The sequence below is a fragment of the Eimeria acervulina genome, genomic scaffold, assembly GCF_000499425.1.
Source record: "Eimeria acervulina Houghton genomic scaffold, Eah_scaff322, whole genome shotgun sequence".
In the NCBI taxonomy this organism is placed as follows: domain Eukaryota; phylum Apicomplexa; class Conoidasida; order Eucoccidiorida; family Eimeriidae; genus Eimeria; species Eimeria acervulina.
The window spans coordinates 16,051-35,995 of NW_013547585.1; the positions used below are offsets into that span (position 1 = coordinate 16,051).

At 50.4% G+C, this 19,945-nt stretch overlaps 2 protein-coding genes across 2 annotated transcripts; both read right to left on the reverse strand.

Annotated features, from left to right (window-relative positions):
• Positions 1-9,681: 9,681 nt before the first annotated feature.
• Positions 9,682-12,423, reverse strand: EAH_00032870 (hypothetical protein, conserved; the record flags this gene model as incomplete). Its single annotated transcript, XM_013392281.1, has 3 exons — positions 9,682-10,437; positions 10,632-10,805; positions 10,927-12,423. 3 exons carry the CDS (start codon positions 12,421-12,423, stop codon positions 9,682-9,684), a joined length of 2,427 nt encoding a protein of 808 aa, XP_013247735.1.
• A 3,831-nt stretch (positions 12,424-16,254) lies between these two features.
• EAH_00032880 (tubulin gamma chain, putative) lies at positions 16,255-19,015 on the reverse strand (the record flags this gene model as incomplete). The annotated part of the gene is made up of 9 exons (XM_013392282.1): positions 16,255-16,271; positions 16,431-16,498; positions 16,656-16,718; positions 16,890-16,957; positions 17,067-17,228; positions 17,427-17,501; positions 17,803-18,021; positions 18,300-18,572; positions 18,888-19,015. Coding segments are annotated over 9 exons (1,073 nt in total), but the record flags the coding sequence as incomplete, so codon positions are not given.
• Positions 19,016-19,945: the final 930 nt, after the last annotated feature.

Sequence of the window (19,945 nt, forward strand, 5' to 3'; positions counted from 1 at the left end):
GGGAAAAATGAACTCCATTACCATATCTGGGTAACCTGGTGTATATCACAGAGTGGGAGCGAAGCTGCTTTGCAACAGGAATAAGGACGGGAAAGAAGTAGGTACTCTAACTAGAGCTTGTGTTAAAACTTCAACCCGTCTCTGCCGCATAGTGAAAATAGATGACGAACTGCTCCCCGGTTGGGAGTCGACAAACGGCTGAGCGCCTCGTCGAATTCGAAGAGTCCCATGAGGCGGAAAAACGCCTTCACAGAAATGGCAATTCATGAATACTGCCTCCGCCTTTGCCGACCGTCCAGAAGAATAACGGTCGTCGCGACGCTGGAGCAATCAAGCACTTCCTTGCTTCCGTGGAGATGAAATTTCCCCTGTGAAATGCACCCAATAAGCCACAGTTGCTCTTGGCATTTTTATCAGAAGTGTGGCAAAAGAATAATGTATCTATCTAAGCAAGGATACCACTGTTCCGGAGGAGCTACGGACTATAGGAGCTCTCCCCATGCGCTGCGATGAAAGCTGAGGAGGCACAAGCAAGACAAGGGAAACTATCGATAAGCAGCTACGTCGAGAACTACCACTCATTGGTGAAGAGATGCCAGCAGTGCTCCCGGAACTTGTATACCAGTGGTTCATAGCCGGACTGTCCCTGCGGGAGAGGATATCAGTAACCAGCTAGGCTGTAAAAGAATGGAACTCACGGAGATAAGGGAGCGCATGAGCACCAAAGACAGGGAAAACTCCACTTCCTCTGCTCTAAGTGAAAATGTAGAGGACAGGGTTTGTAATGACGCACAGATAGATACTATAGTTATTAGAGCCTGTAAGCACTAGCCAGCCTACGAAATGACACCGGAACGGAAAGCGACTGCCGAAAACCGATCTGGCTCTCAGAAATCCGGGGGGAGTGCACAGCGGAGCGTACGCTGTTTTCAACAAGCAAGATCACCTGGCTCGAGATTGCTTGAGAAATTTTCGAGATTTTACTTCTATTCTGCAAAAGGGCGAAGCCGGCTAAAGAGCTGGGAAAGTTCGACTCCGAGGGGAGCCTCCAGAGGGATAAACAAGGCGGTCAGAGGAACGTCCTAACGGCGGCCCAGTGTGTAGTGATCAGTGCTCACTTGCCACTTGTCCGGGGTCCCTGACTTGGCTTGCGAATCTGTACTTAGCTTCATGCTTCCCTTTCCGCGTATCCCTGGCACCCTCCTTGCGTTTCCTTCCCACGGTTTGGGACACTCCCCATCAGGTTGTATGATATCACGTGCGAGAGGGGAATGCCTGCGAGGGTACGAGCATCCCTCCCCATCATACTTTTCGCGGAGAGACTGCCTGTCCAACGGCGCGGTGGGCTACTTGACGAGGTATTCTACGTGGTCAGCTTCCCCATGCTTATCCAAAATATACTCCACTTCTTAACTACTAGAAGGTTTTCTTTGGTCATCCCTAATCGGTAGACAGCCCACTGCCGCTCCTGTGCTTAATCCGCCTTGGAGGTTGTTGGGAGACAGAAACGTCCGTCTCCGCTATCCCCGAGTCGTGCTGCACCAAAGTTGTTGTAGACCTCATCTGGGGACTCCTTCTCTTCCACTGCTATACCCTTATCTCTCGGTGTTATCCCATGAGAGCAAACAACCACCTGCCATTTACTTACCTACGGAAGCTACTCGACAGATAATACCACGCCAATCCATAATCTCTTAACCAATCGAGCCCTAGCAATAAATCAGACGGTATTAGTGCCACCAAGCAACCATTCGGAACGTTATCTGCCTTACTCCCGGTCTACTTCTCGTACTCTCGTTTTGCTCACACCGCTGGCCCCCCTGCCACGGTAAACTCAAATTCTTCAATCAATGCTTGTCCATGAGTCATAATGCTCCACGTTGTACAAACAAACATACGCGAAGCCCTCAATCAAACAATGCGAACAATAGTGTCCCGCAATTCGTACGCTTGATATTGCCATCTCTCCTAAACGGAACCGCACTCCATGCTCTGACGTAGTACGAATCAGTCTGGAGCATCGTGACCCACTACCTTGGGAAGACCCCCTCTACGGGTGGACTCGCCTGACAGGTACGTTATACGCTTCTCCTTCTCTATACTTAATGGCACCGCCTCCAAGACTGACGGCAGTTCTCTGTTGCAAGTTCGGTACAAGGGAATCCGTAGCGAATTTGGTGCTTTTCGGAGACGGTGATCCACACGCTTCATTCGGCCCCCAGGCTCATGGTGCGCAATATGTGCTGGACTTCTGACGTGTCTGGCCTTTGTTGAGTTGTCGTGAGCTACTGCAGACCGTCCCTGAAAACCACCACCAATACTACAGTTACGAATCACTCAGCATACTCTGTACGATTTCCCAGCCGCCGATCCTTACCTAAATCTACCAGCAAGTAGTGCTTCAATTTCCCGCAGTCCTTGCGCATCCATTGCGTCGCCATTCTCGGGCCCTCTGGTCCATCTTCGTGAACCGAAGCTCCATTACATCAAGGAAGGCTGCCATGTTGTCTCCCCTTTCCCAAGGCAACTGCGCCAACAAGACTTGGAATTGCATGTCACGACTACTGGACACTCCCAGGGAGTAGAGTTACGTGAGCCAATCACTCGGCAATTGCACATACCTCAATACCATCCGACATTGTCGTGAAGCTCGTACTATCCCACTCTTCTCGGACCTGTCTCTGGCCCGCATCTAGGATCTTCTCGTTGTTTGGGCGCATGGATGCCCCTGTCTCTGACGAAATGGTTCCGCTAACAAACCGACCTACTGATCTCGGCAGTCTCGGGTTCTAATACCCCGGAGCAGCCCCCAATTGTAGTGAACAGCTCTCTCACAGCTGTTACTGCGTGTTACCCTTTACACACCTACACTCTACATCTATCGCTACACTCTGCGAAGATTCTCTAGATTAGGCTAAAATAGCAAGCCACAGCCTTTAAAACGCATGCTCGTCTCATAATCTTAAAAACGTAAGCCAAAAATAGTAGAAATGACTTTCCTGACGCGGGTCGGCGCCTGGGCGGCAGTGCCAGCATCACAACCAGCCCCGAACCCTGGGGTTCTGACAAACAGCCTTAGCCTCATGATCTTATTTTCCATATAGTGTTAGTTTACCCATTTTCCATAAGGCTTTTTCTTCTACCTTTTCTGCTGATAGCCCACTAGAGGACCAATTTGATCACTATTGTTGTGCTGGTGCACGACCGTTAGAGTATCACTGTAGCGCCTGCGCACTACACAACGCGCGGAGCAGTCGCGCTAAACACCAGAGAAAGAACAGAAACAACGAATTTGATAGAGGGCTTTGCACCCAAACTTAATAACGAGGAGATTACAATAGGTTGGCCACCAGCTGGACAAAAGAATCACAGCAGCGAGCTCACTCCTGGAACATCCCCAAGCTTTGTTGTGAGGTTCACGCGCCCCACATACGTTGGATAATTAAACTGGCAAGCAGGAAATCCCAATGAAATTTAGCTTAAAGGACGAAATGCAATCGAATTCAACCGTCTCATTGTGCATTTTGACGCAACCGGGTGCTGGATAAGGAAATGACGGGAGGACGATTATGTGCGTGTCTGCTTGAAGCCCACAAGATCACACTGAAGCAAAATTTTTCGATTCCCCGGATCGATGAACTACTTGACTACTTGCATGGGATAGCGGTCTTCCCACCATATGACTTCGTTGGCGCATTTTTCCAGATCGCATTACATTCCTACGATCGGCGCACGACTACGTTTCACCGCAAGCTGTGCCCTTTTGGCTCGTTTATCCACCTACCGAACAATGTTTCAGTGCAAGCACGATTTACCAAGGCTCGTCTATAAGGTATGGATGGTTATATGTATGGATAACATGGTTGCGCTTATCTGGAATGTGCTGGAGCACTTGCAGCACCTGCGTTGGGCAAATGCTACACGAGAAGCACTCGCACTCAAAAGCACAAATGCGCTCGTCTTCCATGCAAAAGGTTTTGCCTTATAATAGTTCAAACCTCTGCGGCGGAATTCAAAGCAAATCCGGCGAAGATAGAGGCAATGCGGTTCCAAAAAACGCCCAGAAATTCCTCGGGCTGGTATCCTAGTGCAGCCACATCATCCCTGGATTTGCCCACATCCCTGCCCCTATGGCGAGTCTACTCCAGAAGGAGAACCAACTCATTTGGAATGAGGGCGCAGAAGCCGCCAGAACCCTAAACGAACACCCACCATCGTCTCCATAACTTGCATTCCCTGATATCGAGAAAGCCTTCTTCCTAGCAACTGATTCCAGTGGCACACCAGTTGGACCGGTGCTCTCTCACCAAGTCAGCGACGCGACGAAGCAACATATGACGTCTGATACGCACAGGCTTTTGCGGAAGGATAACAGAAGTGTCCGGAGTATGAGGTTGAGGAGTGATCTTGACGCGATCTGAGGGGGGAATACAAAGTGTCGGCATTATTCACACGGCAGGCTTTGCACCTATCAGACAGGCCGTCAATTGCTGACACACCTAACGGAAAATTTTTATCACTTGATCGTCAAAGAATTGTACGGTGGCTTTGCCGGCTCGTCAGCACGACGTCACAGCCGAGTTTATCAAGCGTGCCGCCGCTGTGGTCGCTGACGTACTCTCCCGGCACCGTATCGGTGAGGAAGTATGTTCTTCAGCTGCTACTGCCTGTAATGATTCGCTTTTCCTTTATATATTGAGCGATTCTTAGTCCTTATACACCCACCTGAATGTATTTCTTGCTAAACTCAGCAAGGGCGACGGGCTAAGCTGTACAGTATAGACGGCGATCACTTTTGCTACGAGACAATGTGAGAAGTCAGGCCAGCACACTACGTAGCTTTGCTTCGCACATAATTTTTGCGCAAAGTGCACGATCATGCCTTATTCTGCCTTGGTAGGTTCAACACACCCTACCTGTTTGTACAACAGTTGAGAGAGTGGTCTGGCCACTTTGGCGCCCACGGAGGAGAAACAATTCCTCGCGCTTCCCAAATTCCAGCATCAGAAGCCGCGAAACAATCTCGACCCCTGCCTGTTGACGATTTCCAAAGGGTTCTCGATTGATACTTTCATGGTTTTCATTCTGGATCTACCAGCTAATCGAAGCTACGGCATCGTGGACGCTTGCGTGAATAGACACAGTAAGTATACCCACTTCACACCCCGTTGGACTTTACTTGCAGCTGAAAGAGTAGCCGAAACGTCTTGAGTCTTCATGGATTCCTGCAAAGCATCATTCCTGAGGGGGACTTGAAATTCGCTATCGCCTTTCACTCGAATTCCAAAGTGCTTAATATCGGGCTCATGACCACAACGAGCCACCGGGCGGCAGACTGTCTAACTGAACCGAAGGCAGTAGCCGCACGCTTGTGTAATATCTGCGCCTCTTTAACAAGAAAAACTCATCAAGCCAACTTGATGAGTTTTGCTTGTTATGTCAACCCTCGTGCAGAAGGGATCCATAGAAGAACATTGCATTCCTCAATGCCTCCTTAGTATACGCTGAAACGTCCTTCTCTTCCCCGGCGGTGGAGCTGGCTGTTAGCAGCGGTCCCCATCCGTCGGCAAGTGCAAACATAACCAGCAGCACCGAGGACATGCACAAAGAAAGCACAAGAACGTCAGGCGAGTAGCAGCGGCAAAAGATGTTGAGCGGTCATGTTCAATCATTGAGACTTTGTTCAACTGGGTTTGCACGATCTTTGAAGTGCGCGCGACGGTAAAAAGACGAAGGAGTTTGCCATGCGCTGAGTAGAGCAATATGCAGGCAGTTCTCAGGTGAATACGATGGCATGCATCATCGGCTTAACTCCAGTATTGAGGCGCCATCTTACCATTAATGGTGGAAGTTTAGAAGGGCTGGGAAACTGCCAAAAGTTCTTCGAACCCTCCGCACAAAAAGACATAACCGTCACTGCGGAAAGGAGCAAATGAAGGAGAATGAGGAAAAGGACACAAGGTTAACGGCTGCCAAAGACCACAACAAACGTTAATATTTCGTTGGATGGCCAGGAGACAGATGAGCGAGTGAGCTTGCGTAGTTGTGAGCTGTAGCTCTAATTTGGGTTGCACTTGACCATTCGGTAGGAGCTTCACTATCAGCTGTAAAGAGGTTCCCTCATCTTTCGACCAACGTGCTCTGCTGCGCTGATTGTTTCTCTCATCTGAGCTCCCTTCCTTTCTCTACCTACGGGCAGGTCGACGCCGTTGTCGAGACCGCTCTCATTTTAATTATGTTTGAGAAGCTGGGCTCCATTTAGTGGGGCTTGCTGGTTACCCCGCGCGGCGTTACAGTCACCCCGCGGGAGCTGTTGGTGAGTTCCAGGTGGTTCTCTGTGCATACTCACATATCTTCATAATTCAGCGACTGCTGAGCATTGCAGCAATTGTGTTGCGCTGTGTACTGGAGATATTCAGGGAAGACAACCAGCGACAGCGCCACCAAAAGTGATAGCGGCAGCTTCTGCAGCGGCAGATGCAGCAGCGCCAAAAGTATCAGCAGCAAAAGGAGCATGACTTGCACCTGGAGGGTTCTCTGGTTCTGCTGCAGAGGTATGGGATAAGCAAGAAGCAGATGCAGCAGCACAGAAAGCAGCAGAGCCAGCAGCGTTGATGTTGGCGGCTGAATGGGAATTGCAGCGAATTTGGCTCTGCGGCCAATTACTGTAGGCCTTAGGAGGAATAGAACTTGTCACTTGCCACTCGAGCAGCAAGAACTCCGCATGCAAGCGCTGCGAGAGCAAGAGGCGCAACAGCAAGCGATGCACAAGCTGAAGATCCAGCACCATGTGATGCAACAACAAGCCGCACAGCAGCAAGATGCCCAGCAGAAACCGATACTGCAAGAAGGAACGAATGAGCCGCCGCAGCATCACCAGCTGCAGCATCGTCAAGTACCACAGAAGCCTTCCTTTTAGTCCAACCACCTTTCTACTGGGTAACCACGCATACGATGGCGTGTGCTTCTTGGACGAGAACGTGGGGAAGCAAGGGGAGAGGATATGTATGGTGTCTCTGAATTTGGAAGATGCATTTCTACTTGAGTGCAGGCTCTCTACTGAGAGGAAAGTAAATGCTTAGCATATGTCTACATGCTAGTGCGTGCAGCAAAAGGCTCTTCGTTGTGAATACACGCGAGGTTTCGTGCAGCACTACTTGCCACAAGGCGTGGTGCTGCTCACGACTTCTGCCTCTTTGCAGCAGCTCCCGCTGCTTGAGCCACTGTGCCTAGGGCATACTGGGATAGCTCAACGGCTTTTATGAAACCCCTTATCTCAAGTATTTTGATTGTACTGCACCTCACGAGGGTCATCGGATACGATCGAGGAATCTGAGTGACAGTGGTATATGGCTGAACGGTTTAGTACCCTAACGGTGGAGTCACATATAGAGGCATTCGATGAAATGGCTGGGCTACAGTGAGGGGCCCATGACCAAACTGGCGTTCGCAGCGTAGGGTTGATGCAGTAGTAACAAGATGGAACCTGACGAGCAGGGATGGTAGACTCGTTGCACAATCGCTCAACCCATATCTACTCGGTAGATATGGGCTGAGCGATTGACGGTACGGGGCGACACAGAAGCATGCTTTATCTAATTTTGTTTGTTGCTTGCAGGATGGAGAGGACAGAACTGTGCGGCAGTTACCCATCAAAGCGAGTAGGTCATCGTGCTCTTTCCATCTCATTTCATGCAGTAAACTAACGCCTAAAGCCAAAATCCCACAGTACAGGCCATGCTGGAATGATGCAGCTTACGCATTCACGCCGCATCCGAACCAGTGGTAGCGTCTCGATATTAGGAGCTGGGTGAGCTGCACTAATAGAGGAAAACGACTCTACAGAAGAGCTATTCAAAAAGCAGCTAAGGGCTTCTCCCCAGTCTCCACGCGTCCCCGGCACAGCAGCAGAAGGGTCTTCAGCTGGTGTGGATCGTGCGTAGCCTGGCATGGCATTAGTTGCAACACTCCGTGTTCCAATTCATGCAACACTCCTCCCTGTAATGAAGGCATCCCCACATGCAAGCATTCCCAAGCCTCCCTTGGCTTGATTCAGTAACACTGTAGACAGTTGCTAACCATTCCCTACACCCAAGCAGAAATAATCTAACCTCCCTCCTGCTCGTTTTTCCTTGCTGGTAGCCCGGTTCCCTGTTAATGCAATGGACCCGTCTGGTGTCTAGGTAGTCTCTATCAACGCGTCTCTCAGTGTACGGGAGGGACCGCCATGACACAAAGACGTTAAGGTATCTTTGTAGATGCTGTTCAAATCTGTTCGCTCATTTTCTACGCCACCGTCCACCTCCAGACTGCTCACAAAAGCCGTAGGAGGTATCCTATTTGGAACGTAGGGACTAAATATGGCAGCAAATGTAGAAGCAGCGATCAGCAATTGCCCTTCCCAGTGCCCGCTGAGGACCCCAGCTTTCGTCGGCACTCAAGTCGTTAGCCCGTCGTAGCCTCCGACTGAACACCAGCAAGCGCTGCATGACACAGCGCTGCCTACAGACAAAACGGGAAGCGAAAACAATGCTGTTATTCAACGCCTTGCCTGCTTGAAGCTAAAGTGCGTGAGCTGGTCGTACTGCTGTTCGTGCCACGGCTCGGTGACGATAAACCGTTGCAAGAGCACATAAGACACTTTGTGGTGGCTCGCTAGTAGCAACGACGAAACAATCACCCTGTAACGAGCAAAAGGCCAACGGCCTCAAAACAATTCAACTCGACAAAAGCCCTTACAACAGCCACACGTAAAGCTCCAAAACAGCCGGGCCTCAGTGTGTATAATTTTCATTGCTTCAACAGGACCGTGATGACGCTGTAAACGGGCCAAACGGTGCTTTTAACCACCCGTAGCATGATCCCGTTCCTACGGTTGGCATCGGCAGCAACAAAGGCTCAACAGCAAACCCCACCCTACCTGACAAAAAGTTAATAATTGTCCTTTGCCACTGCCTCCGCCTTTTAAGAAATTTCCTAGATTCCTTCCCATACATCTACTTGCCTTTGCATTGAGCCGCTGGTGATGCTGTGTAGTCCACTGCAGTGGGTATCGGTGGGAGACGTATGATGTACAGAAGCGGAAAAGGCAATGCGCTTTGCTCGAAGAGAGTAATGTCAACAGCTTCACTATCTGCCTGGATGGGCTCCACTTCCTGCCTGAATAGGCAGCTGGCACGTTCAGCTGCCACAGATAAGAATGGAGCGCAGCCTCCGAACACAGAAAGCTTAGAAAAGATAAGATCAACACTTCTTCTGTGAGCCGTTCGCTCTCTTCGACGGTCCTTTGACTGTCATAGTTAAACGCCCGGCCACATTTTTCCTTCCCTCGTATATAGATCCTTCCCCAGTCCCTTCGGTGCCCGTCAGTTCTTTTTGTCGGGCATTAAGCAGCCCTCAGCGACCACCGAAGGTTCCGTCCATTCTATACAAAGCAGTCCGCTGCACCTGGTTCATATCACTGCTCGCTTGTATTGAATGGAAGCCTCTTAGCCTCGCCTTTCGCCAAGACTGAAGCTGGCAAATTCCCTAGACACATCAGCGGGGCTCATAGATACGCCGTATGTGCTTCATGCTTTCCACACATCACTATGCTGCCTCTTGCTGGTTCACGGGAACCGGAAGTACAACTGCATAATTCAATCCAGCAGCAAATGCCTGCCCATCAACTTTAGCCCCACTTCACTGGCTGGTGCTCGTCGATAGCTGCGTCGATTGTTCCCCAGCTGGAGCATTAGCTGAGAGTGAACTGAGCCACACCTGAGCGTCTTGCCTCCAGCTATCCCAGACGCTGGATCTGAACTTTGTCGAGCCAGGTTTACAAAGTAAAGCCTCCTTTAAGCCAACCACCAAACGCACAGGAGGCCGCCTGGCTTCCCTGTAGTAGTCCAGCGCAACATTCAACGAAAGCGCAATGTCGAGATCCCTAGTCCGCCTCTTAGTCTTGGAGCCTACTGAAGGTGTGAACCGTGCGCTTTTTATGTGACTAACTATCCAAGGCCACCAGGCGTCTCTCTGTGAACTCTCCCCCAGCAGCTCTGTCACGCAGTAGAGCGTATCGAGGACGAGAAAAATCGTCCCAAGAGTCTCAATGGCTTGCTGCGGTCGAGTACTTACCAAAGCCGCCGGCATGCACCCGCTAGCGTATCCGCAGAGGCGCTCTGCATGGCCCGAAAGCGATTCGTAATCCTTAAGGGTTAGCCACTTTTTGAGGAGTAGGAATCTGCACTCCCCGAGCACAGAATAGGCGGTAAACTGAAATGAACGCAGCGTTGCGGCAAATGTCAAACTGAATTGTTTCACTGGGAACCTCATCTGCCTCGTGGGGTGATGATAAAATGGGTGGGTTTTAAGGACATCCTCGGAAATCCCGGGGTACACGTGTTGGACCCAGCGAAGAAAGCTCCGAGGTGAGAGGACTGATAGGGGAAGTGTCGACTGAAACAAGCAAACCACAAACAGCACATTTCCATGAGCAACCCTGAGCTCCCTACAAGCTGAAATCTTAGATAGCAACCAGCCCCACTGAACAGTAACGGGCGGTGGAGACACTAGAATGCAAAACCGGTGGCGGGTTCAAGACTACGATTATTGCTTTGCCGGCATGGCAAATAAATGAAAAAATGTCCCACCGTTTGGGTTGTTCCGCTCTTCGGTGGCACTGCTTCTGCTGTGGCTTCAGGAGGAAGAGGGGCAATAGAAGACCCAGAAGAAGAGGGAAGGCTGTTCACGTCTGACTGTTCCATTGCCTGCCCTGCCTGGGAAGCAGAGGGGAAATCCTCAAGAATCGTGCTACTCGATACCTTCTGCAAAACGTGAATTCCACACAGTCTCGCAAGTGAAGTACACACGAGTAGAACACAACAACAAATACTCTAGGGAATGCTGCTGGCTGAATGCACTCGTTGATTCAGTTCAAAGACTTACGTCTGCTGTCATACTGGGGGAATCCTCTTGTGGGCCTCCAGCGATAGGCAGTGCCGAGCCCATTTGGTCTGTTGTACTGTCGGGAAAGCGTGACTGCGAAGCGCTGCCCATCTCCTCCATACCAGTGGGCAGCGCAGGAGGGATGATGAACGTCGATAGTATATCCACAGACTGCGCCGAGCCTTCGCCTCCTGCAGGTCCAAGCCAATCATCTGCCGCCAACCCTTGACCGCCTCGGGACGAAACATATTCTGGACCGCTCAACTGAGCAATGTCTAATGAAGGCCCAGCTTCCAAATGGGAAGATGCAAACGCTGCTTGTATACTCATTTTGGCAGATGAAACGCTCGCGGCATCATCATTATTGCTCCTAGGGTCCCCAGGTATCATTGAACTTGCTGGACCAGGGGAGCTTCCCTCTTCCCACATTTCCTCGTCAGCAAGGAGCCAGCTATCGTCCCCCAGCGCAGAGTCAATAAGGGTATCGACGCCCGCCCCTAAGGGTAGCAACGGGCCCTTCTCCTCTCTCGTATTTGATTCAGAAAGTAGCGATTCCTCCTCCTTAGCCAGCAGATGATCAATAAGTAGATCGATGTCGGGGTCCAGAGGTGCCGGTGCCGCCTCTGCCCCAAAGTCAAGGGAAGCTAAGAGGTCTGTCTCGCCTTCTGCCAGCACTGAGTCAATAAGGAATTCCACATCCGGATCGAGAGGCGGGGTGGTCTCCAGATGATAAAAATCAGGCTTATCAAACAGCCCACTCTCCTCGTCAGAAGACCCGGACTCAGGAGATGAATAGGTGGCAGGACCCACTGGCGCCACTGTCGTCTGCATTTGGCCGGATGAAGCTAGCACAAGCTTCTCTCCTACTGCCAACACGGAGTCAATAAGTGAATCCATTGCCGGGTCTAGCGGTGGGGCTGGTTCCAGCGGAGCCTCCTTCAGACGTGGCGCACGCACGATGCCACTGGACTCTTCTTCATTGTTCTTGAAGGCCTCTTCAGCCTTCCTCTTTGCACCTAACCGCATTGTGCTTGCCTTTGGCTCGGGCTTAGGAGAGCTCCAAGTTGATTTACCCGCTGTTCTTGCGGCTCCCCCGCTCGTAGACGTAGACGGCTTTTGGCCCAAGCCTTTACCGCTCTGGAGTCCTGGGAAAGGAGGCACCGGGGAGAGAGAGTCGGCAACCAGACCTTCCTGGGTGGATAGACTGCACATGTCTGGGTCATTGTCGTCAACATTGCCATCTCCCTTCCCTGCCAGTCTTCGTCCAAAAGATGAAGTGGGGATCCTCCTGCGAATCAACCTAGTACAGGTGTAGACAGTGAAGATAACAGCCGAAATTGCAGCAAGCGTAGCCAGCAGCATCCGTCCCTTTGGAAGTCTCGCTGCTTTGCGTCGCCTGAACCCTCCGTACAATCCCTCATTCTGACCTCTGCTGCCTCCCCTCGTCGGAATAGCCGATTGCACAGAGGCGTCAGCATAATCAGAGCCAGCGTGCATTTCCAGGAAGTCCAAGCCTAGCCACTAAGTGCCCGTTCGGTGTTTGCTGCAAAGAAGGATGTGATGCAACTACCCAAATGGCACAGAAAATAATGGACGGGTGGGATAAGCAAAGGGCAAGCCACGTGCTACAGTACATTCAGGCAGCACGGTGCGTCTGGGTCCCCGCGCGGGAGGAGGGAATAAACAGAGAATCCAGTTCTCAGTAGAAAGAAACAACTCCGGTGCCATCTGAATTTAACGCAAATTCAATGAGCAGTACTTGAGACATTCTCTAACCCTCCACAAGTGCCCATGCGTCTCTGCTGGGCTGGCGAATCCTGCCACAGATTTGCGCGGGCCGATGGCTCCCGATAGAGCTAAAAGCTGAATATTACAAGCATGAGGTCTTGCTTAAAAATATTGAAAAGCTGCTACAAGCGAGTCGATTATTAGTAACGAAGCAACACTGGCCATTTGCGCTGCAGCTTCATATACCAGTAAGCGATCTGTCCAATGGCTTCTGAATCGAGCGTGCAGCTTCCCTACCTGCTTCGCTCCCACCGAATCTGTTCCGAAATTCCTAAGGTGAATAATTCAGTGTCTCACCAAAATATGAAACAAACAGAAAGTATCAATAAAGAAGATTTAATGATGGCCTTAAACTCTCTTTCTCGACGCCCGCGACCACGGCGTGCACTAGCGTGGAGGTGCTCCCGTACGTGACCAGGCTCGCGTGGGCGTTTCTATCCACTGCTTGCTCAAAACCAAAGAGCTTCAAATAAAGGTATTTTCTGTTTCTGAGTGGATAAAATTGTCTTATGACGAGTTTCTTTCGCTCTCATGCCTCCTTCCTCTGCGCACCACAGGCCTGCTGTCTTTTTGCGCCGATTGGGTGTAACTCCACTTGAAAAATTCTGAGTTGCCTGTTTCAACTTTCGCACTTTGTCCCTTCGTAGTTCAAACGTTATTTTAACTGATACTTTAATGGAGTTTCATTGCCCTTTCCTTACCTTTACCCCAAGTCCACGGCTTCGTTTGGATTCTGCCGCATCCCTTGCATGTATTTATAGTTCGGTAGTTCGTTCCCAATCTAGCTCGTATTCCCTTCCGTACGTTGTAGTGCATCTCTATAATTCCCTTACCTCTTTTCTCGTTCACCTCTCTTGCATTTGTCGAATTGCTGTCGCCACCAGCTGGGGCTATAAGCAGGGTCAAGAAGCACGCATGACAAATGCAGCAACTTAGCAAGCTGCACCCGCATTCCTGCTACTTTGGAAACAGTTTTTCGGCCGCCAGGAGGCCATAAGAATATTGCAGACGTATTGAACCTGATTCGTAATATCGTCACACTGGAACCAGAAAGGTTTCTTGGAGCTTGGAAAAAGTACTCGCTTAGTTCCTCATGGGAGTTTATACCTTTAGTTTGCATGGATTTCCTGTTACACTGCATTTGCATTTGCCTCCGAGTCTTGGTGGTGCAACACCCACTCCGCTGTTAATGGCTGAACTATTAGTTTCACTTAAAACTTGATCTTCCATTGACGGGCTACTCTCCGTGGGTGCTGATTGCTGGAGCTTGCTTGCTTTGCGTACTTGCTTGTTTCTAGCGAGTCGTCGCTCTTAACTGAGAACCTTCAGGAGCTGCAACAAAGTCAAAATACTTGAATAAAAGTTCACACTAAGTAGTTGGTGAAGTCCCGCATACTTTCCAGGTGTCTTGCGCAGAGAAGCCCAAGGGCGCCGAACGACTACAGAGAGGAAGCGGCCCATTGTGAGTTGCCGCACTACTTCCTTCCACTTCTGCTGTAAGGCATTCCCAAAAGCACGCATGCGGAGGGCACCTTGGCTGCATACACTAACACTGCATAGAGTTACTGTTAAGCGAGTAGTAGGTTCTCAACAGCGAGCCCGCACGGAAGTGGGAATACAAATATCAGCTTCAAACAGGCTATGCTACGTTGTTGGCATTGCCTGCAATGGACCTTCCAATTTGGTCGAGCCTTCAAGCGAACTCTTTGCAGCAGTCAGCAGCAGATCCTTAAACTCTAGCGTGCAGCATATTAAACCTAAACATTTACGGGTCGATACGCGTCGATCCGCATTTATGCGTTTGAATTTAAAAACGCCAATGCGGACGCTTTCAGTGCCGAAATGCACCAGTCGTCTCCACGCCGACGTGTAAGACAACCAGAAACACTAAACAGCTGCAGAGAACTCCAATGGCGGACTCAAAAGTAATTTGTCTGTTCGAGGTGTAGTGAGTGTAGTGATGTCTTGGCTTTGCTGCCCTGACAACTTCGCCGACGTCCCTCTCCAGAAGAACACAAAAATTAGAGCTATAGGATGGCGCAAATTGAGAGATCAACTGCCTCTGAGACTGCACACATCATTCTAGATTCCTTGGTCTCATTGCGTAGTATTAAAACCGGCATAATGCTGTACGGCGCTGTCAGATGGCAACGAGTCACTGACATTTTTCAACAACTTTTCGCATGTGATGCCTTGAGCTTCTCTGAAAAAGTAAGCATGCACATCAGCGAATCCTCGAGACCGTCAAATGCTTGTGCATTAAGATCGATGCGTCCATTCAGCTTCCCATTTGCTCACTTTTTTGGCTTGCCTTGGGAGCCGAAACACCCCAGGAATCGCACAGATGACCCCCGCAAAAGAGTCAAGTTCCACCGCTTTTGCAACAGGTTTCACTGTTTGTGAGGCACAGGTATTAGTGCTTCTGTCACACGAGTTTCGCTGCCTGTGAGCCCAGGCCAGCGACTCACAGGTAAAATGTTTGGAAACGTACCGTTGCGTGTACATGCGTGTATCAGTTTTCGCTCGTGTTTATACCAGCGTTTGTGGATTTGTCAGTCCTCTACGTAGGTGAGAGAATACGTGTGCGGCGTAAGAGTGGATCTGTCAAAGCATGGCTGGGCGGTCGTCGTCCCTTTGGGAGGATGCAGAAGCGCGCCCTTCGTTATGCACCTATGAAAATGGTTCTTCGCTGCTGCACTTACATTGTTTTTTTGTACAAGTCCACTGAACGCGAGTGTCGCGTGTGTCGCTTGTGCGTGCAAAACAGAGTGCAATGCACATGCCAGGCATAGCACAGACAGAGAGATTTCATTAGTAGTGCCACTGTATGACATGTTAATATTGCGTGTCTTCCTATGCCATTCCATTCCTGTCTCTCTAGCGTTGGCGCCTGACGTACCGACGGCATTCCCAGGAATAGCCATTCTTTATGCCAGTGCGTTAGGTACCGACGCCAACAGGTATGAACAATGGATTCTTTAGCGTTTTTCTCACTGAGTGAAGCTGCTTTTCGGGGTCATGTACTCATACTTCTTGGTCACAGCTCACCTCGTCGGGTGCAGCTGATCGCCTGTTGAGAGATGCCACGTGGCATTTCTTTCAAAAGCATCCTTTTCCTCTTTTGCATAGGTACAGATCTGCTCTTTAGTGCTAGATCTTTTGTGCGGACCACCCCAGCAGAAACACACTAGATAAAGTTGCATCATCGGGAGGCGACAACCCGTGAAAATATGGCACAGGCAAAACGCCAAGATGATCAATGAGAGAGACAAAAAGCAACAAAAAGTAACACAACGAACAGCACAGCTCAGTGCTATGATTACAACTTTGTAACGCGAAACAAAACACCGAACTCAAATAAAATCCAAGTTTGCAGCTGTTTGACCCATATCTGGGACCGACGATTGTTTAGGGCAGCAGTGCGCTAAAGAGGCATCACAGCTTCCGCTGCGGCGGCAGCAGCTGTAGCTCCTGCTGCTGCTGATGTCGCTGCTGGTGGTGGTACTGCTGCTGCAAGCTGCATCACCACTCCATGCAGGTTCAGATAGGGCATGAACCTGCACACCCAAGAACACAGAAAAAACCAACGGGAAACACCCTGCAGCAGCAGCAGTAGCAGCAAATTCTTGACAGACAGACAACAAAGTGGCCGTCGGCCGTCTCAGGGACAAAAGACAGTAGCAGCCGTAAGCCCAGGAGCAGCGCACAGATCTCACCTCCAAAACTAAGGAAATCATCCGTCTCAGCCTGTCGATATTCCTCTACCAGGCTCAACACGTGCTCCCTGCGCAACCAGTCGCAGCAGCAACAGCAGCAGAGAATAGCGAAGCTGCGGAAACAGCACTAACAAGACTGCGCACATAGCAGCAGCAGCAGCAGATGCTCCAGCAGCAGCAGCAGCAGATGCTCCAGCAGCAGCAGCAGGGAGGCTGCTTCCTCACTTGGAGTCTTCCATCTCTGAGAAGTCTCCAAGGCCGTCCGGGCTGCTGAACATTGGTTGCCGTCTGCACAAACGCAAGGAATGCAGCAGCAAATGCTGGGCCTGCTGCTGCTGCTGATGCTGTGGCTGCTGCGCGGCTTCGAAGCAGCAGCGCGAACAATTAAGCGCAATTAAGCACTCGCAGCAGCAACCGCAACCAGCAACAAAAGCAGCAAACAGATGCCAGCTTAATTACTTGTAGTTGTCAAGGAAGGCCTTGCGTTTGAAGAGACGGTCGTACTGAACGACACACCGCTCAAAAAGCTGCAACAGCAGCAACAGCAGAAGCAGCAACAACACGTAACACGGACGCAGGAGCCCAGCAGACAGTGCTTCTGCCACAGCAGCAGCAGCAGCAGAGCAGCAGACGTACACTTGTGATTGCCGTGTGGTTTGCCAGCATCAAGCCGGCGCATTTGTGTTTCTGAGGATTAAACGGCGACGCCCGCGCCAACACAACTTGGGGTGAGGCCGGGGCCCAGCGAATAAACTGCAGCAACTGCCGCTCACGGATGCGCTGCAAACTCTTGTGGACCTGCAGCAAAAGCAACACCAACACCAACGATAGTGCTGCAGCTACAGGAGCTCCACCAGGAGTGCAGCAGCAGCCTGTTCAGTCTGTTTATAGAAGGGTTTCTCTTGCACGGCGTAGACCTAGACTCCCTTTTATGAACAGCTGCAGCTAAACACGCAACATCTGCAGCAGCAACAGCAGGAATGGAAGCAGCAGCACCTGCATTGGATCTGCCTCTCCGCGGATCACGTTTAAGAGCGACATGTATAGACCCCGTCGGAGAGAAGTGGAGACCTGCAGCAGCAGCAGCAGCACCAGCTCAGAGACAGCTTCTGTTTTTCTGCAGCACAAGGGCGCGATGCCGGAAGCGGAGCGCCCGCATTCGTGAGTGCAATTGCATGCAGTTGGATGCACACATGCATGCATGCATGCATGCACGAAGCGGTTTATGTTCACGTTTGAGGTCTACGCAGCAGCAAAGCGGCGAAGTGTTGGCGTGGTGGTTTAAGTGCACAAGGGGCGGCCATAGACAGAAGAAGAAAGCCCTTGCGTCTTAAGTTCAGGGTTTAGGGTTTAGGGTTTGAGAGGGAGGCACCATAATGTTTTTGGATTGGGTGAGACGGCGCATGATATCCATGACGGTTGTCTTTTGCACCGCTGAGACGCAGCGCTCAAGGGTGATTGGGGTGTATCCGCACATCAGGTAGTGGCAGCGAGGCACGGGCACCAGGCAAGACAACAAAGATAACAAACTCGAAGACAGAGAAGACGGGTACCGCAGCGTCGCCGTGCATGCGGCCATCACGGTGGAGATCTGCACAGACACCGCAGCGCAGCACCTAAAAACCAAAAAGACATCTCAAGAAGCAAAACAAGAGGAAACAAAGCTAATCAAAACAGCCACGGAAGCAAACCCCAAACATGAAGACAACAAAGATCGCAAGAAGTATCGATGAGACGGAAACAAACAATATAACCTGCAAGGGCTACGGCGCATGCACTTCAACGGCTCCGATGGCGAAAGTTGGGCCAGGGCTCTAATCTAGGGTTTAGGGTTTAGGGTTAGGGTTTAGGGTTTGAGAGGAGGCGCACCAGAGCGTTGGTTTGCTGGAAGCTGGGGTTTGGAAGCCTCAGCCTCTCCGTTGCTACTCTGTGCACTGCATGATTATCTAATACTACAACAGCATCTGCTTGGAGACAGAGGCGTTTTAATGTTAAGACAGAGTTATAAGGCTGCACAACTACGTCGCTTGCGGCGTCTCCTAGCACAGGAAACACCGAAAATGTCTGCACCAACTTCGACCCGTAGCGGTCCCCCAACAACTCCAATAAATAAGAACCCATGCCGGAACCCGTTCCTCCAGCCTGCACAAAACCCTAAACCCTAAACCCTAAACCCTAAACCCTAAACCCTAAATGAGACGAACACTCTGTATCACGCATGATGCATTTTGAAAATTTCCAAGTCAAGACCCCGCACACCCGAAACCCAAACCCTAAACCCTAAACCCTAAACCCTCAACAGCATGCAATAAACAGTATAACAACCTGATACAAACCAGGGACCAACAACCACAAACGCCAGGCACCGCCAAGACAAATAAAGACAAAACGCAGAGATGGAACGTCCAAGGCACGCCAGAAACCCTAAACCCTAAACCCTAAACCCTAAACTCTCACAATGGAGTGGCAGAGGACAAAACCCTCGAGGCTTTCGCTGCCGTCTGCCTCTCTGTCAATCATCTCCAACAACTCCTCTTCTACTTTTGCTGCTTGTGCATAGCCGCTGCCCCAGTTGTTCCCAGCGCCTGCAAAACCACAAACCCTAAGCACTAAACCCTAAACCCCACACCCTAATATCTAAAAGAAAAACATCTAGGCCTCAAACCCTATACCCTAAACCCCGAACCCTACACACCACTAAGCCTTAAACCCTAAACCCTAAACCACACCCAACCAAACCCTAAACCCTATGCGCCAAATGCTCAACCCTAGACCCTAGACCCTAAACCCCAAACCCTAAACCCTTAAAACACCACTTGCACACAGCGAATCCAACGCCGCCGATATTCTCAGAGGCGTGGATTTTGCCTAAGCTGCAAATGCTTTATTTTAATCATTTGTTAGTTTGTTTATCTCTCCTTCTGTGTTTGCTGCTTGTGCTGCAGTGCTGCTGCTGCTGACAGGAAGCCTCGAACTAGCAGCAACGCCATTTGTTTTTTATTCCTAGGGTTTAGGGTTTGTGCGCTTCGGCTGATCCTGTTCATTAGCTCTTTAATGCGTCTCTGTTAATCATACTAACATTCTTCGTGCAGTAATTAGGCCTCTTTGTTTAATTTGTCTCTGTTTTATTTTGTCTTCTTTACTATCTCTTTCTTTTACTCTTTTTTGTTTAACCTTTTCTCCTCGCCCTCTATGTTTGCTTCGGTGTCTGCAGCTGTCTGCTCTTGAGTCTGTCTACTTGGTTTTTGTTTTTCTGCTTCATTTGCTGCTGTTTGTCTTTTTCTTCTGTCTCTATTTCCTCGTTCTCCTTCCTGTCTCTCTCTGTATCTGTCTCTCTGTCTCTGTGCCTCTGTCTCTGTCTCTCTGTCTCTGTCTCTCTGTCTCTGTCTCTCTGTCTCTGTCTCTCTGGCTCTGTCTCTGTCTCTGTCTCTGTCTCTCTGTCTCTGTCTCTCTGTCTCTCTCTCTCTCTCTGTCTCTCTCTCTGTCTCTCTCTCTCTCTCTCTCTCTCTCTCTCT